General features: G+C 40.7%; 1 protein-coding gene across 6 annotated transcripts in view; it reads left to right on the top strand.

The window, feature by feature from the left end:
• NCOA2 (nuclear receptor coactivator 2) overlaps nt 1-8681 on the top strand; it is a 189412-nt gene extending 180731 nt beyond the window's left edge. For all 6 annotated transcript variants that reach the window (XM_074552288.1, XM_074552309.1, XM_074552281.1 and 3 more), the window contains 2 exons: nt 1314-1403; nt 4131-8681. In XM_074552288.1, coding sequence (XP_074408389.1) covers nt 1314-1403; nt 4131-4142 — 102 coding nt within the window. In that variant the 3' untranslated portion in view covers nt 4143-8681. The remainder of the gene's footprint in view (nt 1-1313; nt 1404-4130) is intronic.
• The last annotated feature ends 4999 nt before the right edge of the window (nt 8682-13680 follow it).

Here is a 13680-nt window from a genome sequence, read left to right as displayed (position 1 = left end):
TAATGAATATTGATTAGTAGCAGAAAGCAGTTTTTAAACATGGATTCATCAGTTGCATGCAAATAAAGCTGCAAAGCTGTCTGTTCTTTCTGAATAAAATAATGTGGTTCTCTTCCCTTCTGATTTCAATTTTCACATTCAGGTTTAAAAATCTCTCCACTTCAAGGAGCAGAAAACATCACTAGGAGGCTTGCAGCACTTAATTTCTTTGGAGTCAAAATTCCTAAGGCAAAAATATTTTAAGTTTTTAATCTTTCTCATTGAACAGTAGTCTTGTATCTGGCAGGATTGGAAACCAATCTTTTCGTGGTTGCATATGAATGTATTTTTCAAAATCAGTGACTAGCAACAGAAATAAGAGTCAGGAGGACCTGAAATGAGAAGACTTTGTGTGGTGAATTCAAAAGCCTTCCTCAACAAGAGAAGTCTGAGACAAGATCTTACCAATATATATGTCTGGAGGGAGAGTGTCATGAGAATGGGATCTACTCTGAGGGAGTAGAATTGACTCAAGAAAGTCTTCCTAGAAAGAGTTTTCTTTCTTTCCCTGTTAAACTTGTAAGGCAAACTGTTTCTTCTAATATTGCAGAACCTTGCTGAAGGGCTCTGTTTTGTATTATATGCCAGTTCCTACATGGTGAGATTAATGCTTTGAATGGAAAAGCTATGCTGTAAATTTGGCAAATTACACATGGCTAAGCATGACAGACCTTTTGGCTGTGCAGAAACACATAGCTTCAATACTTTGCTGTGACTGTGTTCAGAAAATTGTGGAGACCATCCTTTAGGAAAGCACGCCACTGCACGTTTTCCCATGTAATGTTACCTTTCTCCCATTGCTTGCAAACAGGAAAGTGTTGTTAAAACTGAGTCAGTAGTTGGTATCATTTAGCCTACATGTTATCTCATCAGGCTTTGAAAAAAGTGTATGGTGGCTTGCAAGCAGCAAAGCCATGTGTTATTGAGGTTAGGAAGGTAGTTATATGTTTCTGCTCTCAGAACTTTGATAGCAGGGATTTCCTCTTTAGATAACACTGAGATAATTTATGGAACCTTTGTAAAATATGCATAAGGGTTGTAGTATCAGGAATGAAATCTTTATTGTTGACTGTAAAGCAGAATAATATAAGTCAAATACATGTTGTGCAAGAGGAGTGCCTGGCTATACAGTCACTTCCCTGACTTTAGCATCATCTCAGGAGTGGGTGTTGGTATGCAAGTAGTGTAGTGGTCTGTAATGCTTCTTTTAAGTTCCCAGCCCTCCTCCCAAGACATTTCTTGATTCATTCTCCTTAATATCTTGTTACCAATAGGTTAATGATCCTGCTATGAGGGGAGGCAATCTCTTTCCAAACCAGCTGCCTGGAATGGATATGATAAAGCAGGACGGAGATGCAGCACGGGTAAGAAAAGGGGTACAGGCACAGCAGAACTGTGAATATACTGAGGCTGGAGTGGGTACGGTACCTTTTTACTTACCAAGTTCCAAGTGCCCTGGATAATAGTAATTAATGTGAGGGAGGATTGCTTTATAGACACAGAGACAGAAGGAGGGGGAGGGAGGGACAGACAGACGATGGACGGACTGACAGAGAGGGGCCGAGTGATGCGGGGGAGGCGCCACCTAGTGGCCCCTCCTCCTGGATTAAGTTCTCTGCTGTAAAAGAAGAGGAATTTGAGTAATAGGGGAAATTGGAAACATCTGTCTGAGAAGTTAATAACATGAGTGAAAATGAAGAATGTGAAAGTAGCAAGGCAGAAGTAACCATACATATATATTTTATTGTATCCCTGTCTTTTTTGTATTCTTATATATTTAAAACTTCCCAAAAGCCAATTCTTCTCACATCTTCATCTTGCTCATATAAACATACAAATGTCAGTCTCCAAGAGTGGGGGATCTGTACATAAAGAGTCTCTTCTGCAGCCATTTCATGACCACTTTGATTAATAAAAAGATGCAGTGTATTCTGCTCTAGCAGAAGTTGTTATATACCAAGGCATTATTACAGAATCATAAATTGGTAGTTCCAACCCCCTGCCATGGACAGGGCACCCCCTGCCATTAGATCAGCCTGCTCAAAGCCCCATCCAATACTTCCAGGGATGAGTCATCCACAACTTGTCTGGGCAACCTGTTCCAGTGCCTCACCACATTCACAGTAATGAATTTCTTCTTATATCTAATCTTAACCTACTCTCTTTCAGTTTAAAGCCATTGCCCACTGTCCTGTCACTATATGCCATGGTAAAAGGTGCCTCTCCAATTCTCTTGTGGGCCTTTTTGGGTACAAGAGACGGTGGAGAGAAGTCAGGGTGCAGGTGGCAAGAAATGAGTGGCATGACTTTTGGCAGGGAGTCTCTGGGGTGTAAAATTATAATAGTGGTGTCGGTGCCATGATAATGAGAAGGACAGTAGCAATGCATAAGAGAAACTTTGTTTCACCTGAAGAAAAGCAACTTCTTCAAACATCCCAAATTATTTGGAAAGGTACATCAGACTGCACTTGGTGATTTTACATTTATTCTACTAATGTACCTCTGACTGTCAATGAAAATGGAGTTTATATGCACTATAAATACTTTTCACTGAACTTTGAACTGTAATAGAGGTTAAACAGCTGCTTTTTCATGCAGCTGAGCCATAAACTACTCCTACAAAGCTGCTTTTTTTTTTTTAGAAAGTTCAAGCTGTGTAACTAATGGGCAACTTTTGCATTACATAATTTTTTGCAAGTCGCTGGTATAGTGGGAGTGTTTATTTAGTATATCTCTGGAGATACTGTTTCCTAAATGTCCGTCCTGAAAATAAGGACATCTTTCGATTTTCACTTTTGTTTCCACTTCAAAAACCACTGACAGGGTCCCTGAGTTACCTCTCAGCGTGTTAGAAAGAAGAGTCAAAGTTTAGTTTGTTATTAGTCAGGGCATAAGGGATGTGAGTGTGCTGTCTCTGTGGTGTGATGAAGGAAGGAGGAGCCATGATCAGGACTCTGCTGCTCACACCCAAGGAGCTCCAGCTGCACCAGCTAAACTGGGAATAGGAGATGTATAAAACGTAGGACCTTGCTTTCCTGCTTTGCAGGATAACTCTTGGCAGTGACTTTGTCATTTCTAGGCTACATTTCTACTACTAGGCTAGTCATTTCTAGCTACATTTCTAGGCCTTGTGTGAGCGCAGAGGAAGCTGTGGTAAGGTCCAAAGCATAGTGTAGGCAGCTTCCAGAAGGCAGCCTAGCAGCATGCACGGGGACTGGTGAGAAAGCTGCCTAGCCAGCAGCACTGTCCCTGAGCAAACAGGGCCTTCCTCATGCGTGACAGGAAGCTGTGAGCAAAGAGCTGCTTCACAGCCAGAGCCACGGCATGGGAGTGAAAAGCAGCCCCAGGGGAGGAGGAAGATGGGTTTGGCTGGATTGACTCTCTGACCTGACTGACCACAGCACCCCGTGGGAGAAGGCATTTACAAGGAGAGGGAGACAGAAAGGCACAGATTGCAGCCACTGGAAGGAGTGGTCTTAAAACAACTGTGAAAACCACATCCTGATGTTTTTGTGAATAAGAAAGAAGATAATCAACTCAGCTGAAACCAGTTTGTACTATATTTGTGTAAAGACATCACAAGGGTATTAATTATGAGGTAAAAGACATCTCTAGGGATCCATAGCTGAAGCTGGCTTTATTTCTTTATTCCCTTTTTTATTATGAGTCTTGGAAGGGAAAGTGAGCCAAGGCAGTTGTTTTCTTTGACAGGGATGCAGCACTGAGAGATTTTTGCACATATTCTGAGAATGAGACTTCTTTTAAACCCTATTGCTATGCCTTCAGGTGGAGTTTACAACAGATGTATGATCTTGAGTTATTATAATATCCAGGATAATTGGAATGAATTAAGGACCTAAGAATGCAGTGAAATCAAGCCACCACTGATACCAAAGGAACTAAATCACTGGTCAGTTGTATCAGTGTACACAAGTAATAGTTTAGCTTTATAAATTCCGATTAAATTTCAGGTGTAAAGCATTACAGTAGTGCACAGTTGACAGCATCCCAGATCTCACTGACCTGTCCGTCCTCACTATCCCAGCAGGAAGAATTCATTTGTTTTTCCCCCCATTTCTCTTCTTTTGCAGAAATATTGCTGACCCTGAGGGTGGTTTGGTTGCTCCTTTCTTCAGCTGACTGGGCTGACGGCCCCAAATCCTTACCAGTTTGAAGAGCTGTGTCTGTTTGTCTGTCCCCGCGGAGCTGCCGGCCCCGGCGGCTGCCTGCTGCCAACAGGACTCAGCCCTGCCTTCCCGAGGGGAGCCGGGGGCGTTGCCCAAGAGCAGCCTCTTCTTTGACAGTCTGGAGCTAGCGTACAGACATTGCTCAGTCTGTTCACTGCATTCACCTTAGTGCAACTTAGATCTCTCCTGCAAAGTAAATGTTGACAGGCAATTTTCATAAACCATGTCAGATTGAATGTATTTAAATGTATGTATTTAAGGAAAAACAACCATGCTCTCGTTCTGTTTCTGTTTAGTTCTAGACCTTGGGGTTTTTTTGCTTTGTTTTCCCTGGCTTACACAGTCTGGTGCAAAGGATTCAGTTCTGTCTGAAAACTGGTGTTTTAGACTAAGGCCTGCATTTTGGGGCAGAGAGGAGGCATGGAGGAGGGCATAAAAGCAACGTCTGGTACATTTAGAGACCTCCAACAAGCATGTTCCACTGACAGCAAGTCAGAGAAGATCAACTGATGCAGAAAACTATACAGACCAATTTTGAATGGGGTTAAAGTTGTGAAACAGATGAAAATTACCCTGTGAGAGGGCTGTTTATAAGGGGTGATTTGATTGGGTTTTGTGGTAGTGTTTATGATGCAAGTCATTAATCCAAACATACAAGTTGGTTACATTCTCATTTAATTAAATTCCTAACAATCAGCAAATCTGTTTTTTTTTTAACCTGGCTCTCCTGACCTCTGTCATCTTACTCTTTCTAGTAGAATTAAAAAACAGGTTACTCCGTTATTTCCTTAGGTGTGTTTCCAGCAATCTGCACAGCCGGTTACTGGATGCCGAACAGCAGAGTTCAATGGTAATGCATGTAATGATTATGGTAGTGGCAGAATTGGTGCATAATATCAAAGATACCTGCTTTAAAGCATGATAATTTCTGGTTCCCATCCCCTTAGCTGGGAAAATAACAATTCCTGTAATACCTATAGCAGATATCACTACAGACTTCACCACTATCATGTTTCTGATTATTTTAAAGCAGTGTGGACTACGAAGACGTTTTGTAAGGTACATAAAATCCAGTTTATATGTAAACAAGCAATAATTTAAGTTGAAAACTTAAGTGTTTTACTTGTATAATTTTTGTGAGATATACATGTTGTGAAGTTGATTCCAAATGAGGTACTTCAGTATTAAATTAGATATCTTCTTAGCCGTGTGTGTCTCCTGGAAAAGTGTTTTGTAAAGGATCACAATGCCTTGATTAGACCTAATTTGTAGGCTTGAGACTTCTCATTTTCTAAGCCTTGTGATTCTGCTCATAATACCATTTAATTAACCTATATTATATGCAGCCACTGTAGGAACCAGTTCTTGATTTTTGTATGTTTATATCCTTTCGTAACAAATCTTAGAAAAACTGTTACTAAGCAGGCCACTGTTAAGGCGTGTTGCTTTTTTTCCTTGCCCACTGTGGTTTGAATAATCTTTTACTATACATCACTTTCTGAGGACTTGGAATATTAGAAATTGATGAGTTTGACCTGTTTTCTTTCTGCTGATTCCTAATTGTTTAGGAATAGTATTCCCTAATTTAGTGCTCCCACTGAGACTCTCCAAACCGTGAGCCCATTTGCTCCCCTTCCATCTTTTCATGTGGAGGACTGGAGAGGGGAATTGGAGGAACGGAAGGTAAAGATCATGGGTTGAGATAAGAACAATTTACTGAAAACAGCAATGAGATAAGAAAACAGTTACAACTTCAGTACTAGTGACAGAGGGTACAAGAAAGAGACAGACGGAAACTCACGACATGCCCGATGCTCCCTCCGCCACTGCGCTGATCCAGAAGAGAGCCCTTCTCCTGGGAAGAGACTCCCTTCCCCACCCCGGGAATGATGTGAGGTGTTATAGGATAACCTCTGGGTCCTAGCCATGCCCTCTCCTGGCTTCTGCAAAAGTTAACCCTATCCTGGCCGGAACCAGGACACTAATCCACAAACTTTCTAACCTGAACACAAATTTTTTGATTAAATGTAAAATGCAATGCATTTTATAATATCTCATCAGCCTTTTGGGATTGAAAAGTTTGTCTTGTTGTCATTTAATTTGTTTTGGTATTCAGGTGGGAGTTCAAATAAAATAGCAGCTATTCTATGTTAAGGCTGAGGAAAATATGACAAAGGCTGTGTCTGTGTTTGTCCTTAAAGAAGACAGTGCCACCATTTTGGAGAAGCAAGACGTTTTCAGCTGTCACCATTCTGTTGCAGAACTCAAACAGAATGCTTAGTCAGCTGAGCCATTCTTTGACCTGCTGATGGGACATAATAACCATCAGTCCTAACCTCCACAGCCTCATTACTACAACATTGGTCTTGAACTTGCATTATGTATCTGACAAAAAAATTACTTATATACGAAATGTATAAATTTGAAGGAATTAATTTCATGCACCACGAAGTGTAAATGAGTTTAAAAATAATTTTGTTGCTATTCCATTCTTTTTTGGTTCTTAACCATAACCTCTGCAGATAGATTATTCTTTTTCACAGTGGAAAAAAATAGTTTAAATTTGTCCCATTTCACAACAGACCTGCAAACCCTTATCTGTAGTGATTATGATACTTCATCATCCATTGCCATTTTGAAAGAAAGGAGATTGTACCTATCACTTCGGCTCCGTTTGGGTTCATTGTGACTTTTGTCGTCTTCTAAGTAATGAAAGAGAAAAGTGAGTGAAGGAATCTTCTGATCATATTGATCACTATAGAAACAAAAAAGCCAAATCAATTCCCTTCATTATCAGTATTTTTCATCCTGTATACAGTAAATTTGTCGGAGAAAGTACTTGGATTTTGTTTTAAGAGAACAATTAATCAGTGTTCTATTTACATTATTAAATGTGAAAGGCGCATAATGTGAAAAATAAGCATATATACATGGTCGTACGACCCGTTTAAGTGTTCATGTAATGTGGTGAGTTTAAAAAGTGAAGTGAGCTGTTTTGCTACAAGGAGTTAATTTGTACTCAATCCTTAAAATATTGTCCCACACCGGTATCCCTTTGGGCCTGTATTAATTAAAAGCAATGTTTTTGCAGTTTATACAATACATTTTTTAATCTTTGTTTAAAAGCGGAATTCATATGGGCTTAACAGACGAAATGGGTGGCACAGCTCCACTTGCAGAACCCAAAGATACACAATCAGTTTTGAAATGCAACTTAAGCCATTAATTGTTGGTGTGAATTTAAAAGTTTTCTAGTATTTGTATGGTAGTATGCTGCCTAAGAGCAAAAGCATTCTCTGCACAAAAGAAAATTTACTGTAGTGGCTTTGATTTTAATTAGAATTTTCTCCCTGGTGTTTCTTTGTAGACTAAAACAAAATCTTTTAAGTTTCTTACTACAGGTAAAAGCTATGTGCAAGAACCTCAAAATGCTAAAATCTAGCATAATGCCTTAGATCTGTTTTTAAGTCTTGTATATTCCTACATAGCTGTCTGATGTATTATATTTGTATAGTGAATTGTGTACAATTTTGGAATAAGTGCATCATCACTTAATCTTTATGTTGTTCAATAGAGATGATGGACACATTTCTTCAAACATTTACTGTCATTTAATTTTTTTCCCTTTATGTCATTTGTGGGTTTTATTTGTACAGTTCATCATGAAGTTGCATCTGAGATGTGTGTATATGAAAAGATTATACAAGGGTAAAATTAAGCAATATATAAACTATGGTTCTTCAGGAGAAAGCTTACAGTGTTTCAGGTTGTGATTTATTTTCAAAACGGAGTTGACTCTGAACATCACTTTGTTCACCTGCATTGATGTTTGTATTTCTAGTGTTAGCAGTTTATGCAAAGGTAGATATATTCAGAGAAATTTTAAATACATTTATGCAAGTTAATATTGCTTTGCTGATGCTATTTGCTTATTTGATGTTAAATAATGCTATTGTAAATAAAGAATTCTGTTGTTATTGCATCATTTAATAAATTTTAATGCCTTCGGGTTTTACATGGCTTTAGAGATTTCAACAGGTTTCTGTTGTGTCTTCATTTGTTCATAGAAGGCTATAAGAAATAGCACTAAAGCACTGGAGGGTAGATGGATTGGTAGGTTTTAAAAAAGCAACAGGCATTGGTAATGAATTGAAATTCCAGCTAGTTGTTACTTGCAATTCCATTTCAGGACTATATTGGCTGAAAATGTTTATCACCTGGCTTAATGTGAGAACAGTTCATTATGAGTACTTTTTTTTTATCAGTCAGGATGAAATGGGCATCTTTCATGGCAGTGTCAGCAGAGGCTGACCTCAGATGTGGAGATGATAAGAGTTACGGGTTTGTTCTCCTTGCCATGCCAAATGGTGTATTTAAGACAGTTGAAAAGGTTTGATTGGTCAATTAAAAAAAAAAAAAAAAAGGAGCTACAAGAATGCTTGTACTTGTAGCATTCCAGAATGTACAATGTAAAGAATGATTTTATCTTGTCTCTGGGAAATGGATGAGGCAGAAAAACTACTTATATTAAACATTTTAGAAATAAAAGTTATTTTAAAGACCTTCAAACATCTGCAACCTTTTGCCATTCCTACCAAAACAAGGCTTATCCTGCAGTTCTCTTATTTTCAGCAAAATGATGGTGAGATGAGGAAACTAATGCAAGGAAAGGAAGTTTCTTCCCAGTGTGGAGTTGGAAGCAAGCAGAAAAAACATCCATGTAGTAAGAGGCAAAATGTTTCCAATGGGAACCTTGCCTTTAGACATTCTTATAGTTAATTAATATTGAAAAGAAGATACAAAAGTTTTAGCTAAGACTCCTGGCTTCAAAATATGATGAGCTAATGATGACCTCTGATGTAACTGGCTTTGTGAAAGAGAAGTGCTGCCTTTTGCGTTCTAGATCAAGCTCTGTTGTCAGAGACCAGTGCATGTGACATATGGACAAGTTCTTCTAACCTGATATCATGACCAAAGAAAAAGTGACTCTGCCTTTTGAAGGTCCTTCTCAAGGTAAACTGTGCCTTGAGTCTCGCAGACTGGACTTTTCACAGGGATAGAACAGGGGTGTCTGGCAGCTGTGAATTGTTCCCCAGCCTGTTGCTCACCGCTCACAGTTCTTTATGTGTTGTTCCAGTGTAAAAGGAGGGCTACATGTCGTGTGTGCTTGGGCTTGGGCTGTGGCAAGGGCAGAGAGCAGCCAGGGGTATCAGCCCTCTGCCTTGGTTCTGGGACTGTGAAATGTAGAGATAGAGATGCCAAGTGCAGCCCAAGTGGGCCTCTTAACTCACACCCTGTCTCCTGGAAGAGCGATCACAGGGAAACCTTCCTGATGGATTCGTTCTTGTCCTGAAGAAAGCAGAAAGAGCAGCCTTGAGTGATTCTGTTGGCTGTGTGCTTGTAGTGAGTATGGATGACTTGTGTAATATCACCTTTTTGAAATCTCTGCTGGCAGTGAATTCCAGCTTTTAACACAGGTCAGTCCAGAGCCACAGTAAGAGGTCCTACTCTAAAATCAGCTAAAAGAAGGAAGAATGAACACAAATTGATGAAGTCCTTTGGAGATGTAGATCAGAAAAGGTCCAAGTTGGAATTAGTGTGAGTGAACCTGTATGAACAGTGGTCCTTAAGAGATGGGCATTGAGCTCTTTGCCACTTCAGGACAGGTTCTTGGGATGTCTCTCATCTGAAGAAGAAACCACACCAAGAGTTAAAGACTCAGGTGGTATGATGGACCCCATTAAACCGTCTCAGGTTCTAGTCTGAGCCTCCTTTGTTACTGCTGCTCATGACTCCAACCTCAGCCAGCATGGTGGGCTTAAGCCAGATGTTGTGACCAGGAGGAAGCCCTTGTATATCTTGTTTCTTCTCTTCAGTATCTCCTTCTGTATGCTTACCTTGGGGATGAAAGAAAAACACACTTGATTGCATTACAGGGTTTATGTTTAAGGAGCATTTTGGAGTCCAGAAGCTGTAATTCCCCAGTTTCAGTGGGTTGTATTCTTCAGTTTGTGTGAGGAGGATGGCAAAAGAAAAACAGAATCTCTGATCAGAAGTTTGAGAGACATGCAGGAGAAAAAAAAAAATAAGATCAAGTAGAGGATCTTAAAGGACAGTTAGAGAAACATTTGTTGGTGGCTGAAACAGAACATTCTGCCAGAATGTGGTGGAGTGCTCATTTGGTGCATCCAGCTGCACCAGCCAGCAAGTAAAGGACCTGAAAAGCTCAATGTGAGGGTTGGGACTGTGGGGGGATACTGGGCAGGCAGAAGGGCTGTGCCCAGAGCAAGGCCACCCATGGATCTGTTTGTGAGCCTAGAGAGGGAGGGCATGATTTGCTTTCATCAGTGAACACAGAGCTCTACCAATTAAAGAAGAGGTGGAAACTTAGCTGTGTTTATGTCTTACATAGGTACCACAAGTGGGTGCAGTTGAGGTTAACACCTTGTTGGTGGCAATCCGTGTGACTGAACTTGTCAGTGTCCTCTGTATGCATCCTGTGTCTGTGGCATTTGTGCTCAGCTTTGCTGCTGGGTGAACCTGCAAACCATGGCTGCTGTCATTAGACAAATGCTGCCATGGTTCTTACACATGAGGGAGGGTGGGCAGGAAAACCCAGAGTCAGCCAGTGTGATTGTCACTGTGTCCAAGGATGCTCAGATAACTCCCCGCTCCAATGGGATGAATGTTCTGTTACTTCTCCAACCCCAAGGAGCTGGAATCCTTCTGTAGGTCTTTAAAAAATTCTGGCTTAAAGAACAGCAGCAGTTTGGGTGCAGGGGACAAGCCAAGTGACAGTTTGAATGCCATCCAGTTGGTGTTTCCTCCACCTCCCCTGAAATTAGGCACTAAAGGCAGAAACACTCAATGATGAAAGGGTGGCTCTGTGCAAAGAAAGGAGCTGAGAGAGCATTCAGACCCTTCTTCCACCAGACAGCCAGAGGTAAAGCTCATTCACACAGCAGCAGGAACTTTGCTTGGAATGTGTCAGTTCTACTGAATATGCTCTAAACTACTCAACCACCACTCACTGAGACTTCATTTAAGAATGAAGAAGGTAGCAAAGACTGGGGAAACTGAGACACTCACCCAGTCCCATACAACTGCTGGGGAGGTAAAGCTGTTCCAACTTCTGTGATCTGCCCAGGAATTTCTCCCTAGGAGATATTCCTACAAAGACAGAGGAGGAAACGTAGGAAAACTTTCCAATTGCTTGAAAGATGTCTCTCCTATCCAAGTTTCAGGCTATACTTCACTTTATCACTTCATTCTGCAACTGCTCAGGATGCTGGAAGGTCCCACAGTGATCTTGACTGGAGTAATTTATTCAGCTCCCTGCAAACTGTTGGCAAAGTGTCTTTAACACAAGAACAACAGATATTCCTGCCTTTGCTTGCGTGTTTACTCAGTGGCACACTCCAACAAAGGGAAGAGGATTGCATCACTATGACAGGACTGGTTTGATCCAAATTTTAGACTGGCTCCCCCACCTCTTTCTTGTGCATATATTTTTCAGTTAATTCTCTATTCTCAGTGTACTTGGAATGAGTTGAGAGCAATTAATTACTTTTGTGAAGTCAAAGAGCAAATGGTATCACCATTAAAATGTTGCTGTATCTAAAGATACAGCTAGTACAGGAAAAGAAAAGTTGAATCACCTTAATTTTGTTTTCCCCTTTTTTTAATAGTCTACCAGCAGATTCAGTTGCTCTTCTGCTACCTATCAGCTCTTCTATAGCCATAGGAATAAACTGTTTCTGCTCTAACCTCATCTAAATTGCAATTCAGGTTATTTCCATGACAGCATCTAGTGCCATTGCTGGGATTCCCATGTCCATGCTGCAGCTGAGTATCAGTGTAGGTGCTGGGCCACGTGGAAGATGAGCATCAAGGAGTGCTGTGACACTGTAGTCTTTGGGGGATTGCAGGGATGCTCACAGGTGTAACTTGTGTGTTTGGGAATGTGTAGGAGGCAGGCTGCTTTAAACCTGGAGAAAGGGAGATGTAGAGTGGATGTAAGATTGATGAAGAACTCACTGTGTCCAAACTGAGGTGACTGAATGCTATGCAAGCAGCCTGCAGGGATGTCCCTTGGTGCTTGTTTTAATTATGCATCCCCACATCAGTGCAAAGAAGGAATACACTCTAAAATCCTGCAGCAGGGAAGGGAGGCTAATAGACTTCTCTGATTACTTTGTAATAAGACATAAAATCAGGAAGGGAGGCCCTCTAGGCTGGGGCTGCCCACAGTACTGACTGGACTGTTGGGGGTGCATCTGCAAGGCTGCCCTTCTGCTTCCCCCACATCTCTCCCCGAGGTCATGACTTTTTTAATGCACTAAATGCCTTTAACCTCTTAGAGGATGTTAAAGCATCTAAAGATTAATCTGCAATATAGTGGCAATGGTGCTTCAAGGCTTTTCCTCCTCTGGACTCTGTGTCATCAGGCTTCTAGAAAAAGGAAACCTTTTGTTTCTGGTTGTGTCTACAATTTAATTAATGATGTCACTTTTAAAATTTCATGTTTTACTTACTTGACTTCATTTCTCCTGAATTTCTAATGTGAGCATGTCTCCCCTAGTCCCTCTTCCTTTGCTGTGATACCTGGACACAGCATTCATTGTCAAAAGATTTCAGATTCACTGGCAACACTTAAATTCTAGATATAACTCAAACTTTTCTGTGCAATCAGAGCTCAAAGACTTATTCCTGTAAATCAGGTTAATACTGGTACTACTTTTATGCTACTGATGCATCAATAAAGTTGTGTTAAAATGGCTGGCTGAAACTGTTTCCTAAAGCACTATAGCATCAATTCTGTTTTACAAATAACAGAGGTTTGGCACAAAGCATAGAAAATTAGAAAAAAAATTAAAACTGAAAAGACAACTGAAAAATCAGGCCATTTAAGCTAAGGGACTATCTCAAGCAAGTTTTATAAGGCTTCATTCCTACTTTTGTCTTGCAGAGGTTGGGATGGAGGAGGAGGTTGTAGGTAGAAAAATTAGCCCAATATGTTTAATGCAGACTACAGAAATGTTTCTGTTCAACTCTGGGGACAGAGATGTGTTGGACTGGCTGTGGAAGGGATCTTGGCAGCTGAGGGAGACTGGATCAGCTCTGTCTCTCTCCAGTGGGGTTGTGTGCTCATGTTTGCTGTCTAAGTTTATGTCCTGAGTCCTAAGTTGATGTCCATGTTTGCTGTCTAAGTTTATGTCCTATGTTTATGTCCTGAGTGCAAAAATAAAGGGAGATTGTAAATGAAAGACTGTAGTAAGTAGGAATTGCAGTGCCTGAAGGAATTAGGGCTGAACACCCTGGTTGCCCCGGGCAGCCAGTGATTCTTTCTCAAATTCTCTATGTCAGAGCACTTAATTCAGGCCAGATAAGAAATCAGGATTGAAAGGATGGCTTCACCTCTGGTCAAGTGCAGGCAGTGACTGTGTCTGGAGCT

This window comes from Zonotrichia albicollis, chromosome 1 (assembly GCF_047830755.1).
Source record: "Zonotrichia albicollis isolate bZonAlb1 chromosome 1, bZonAlb1.hap1, whole genome shotgun sequence".
Lineage (NCBI taxonomy): Eukaryota > Metazoa > Chordata > Aves > Passeriformes > Passerellidae > Zonotrichia > Zonotrichia albicollis.
This window is presented reverse-complemented; position numbering and strand designations above follow the sequence as displayed.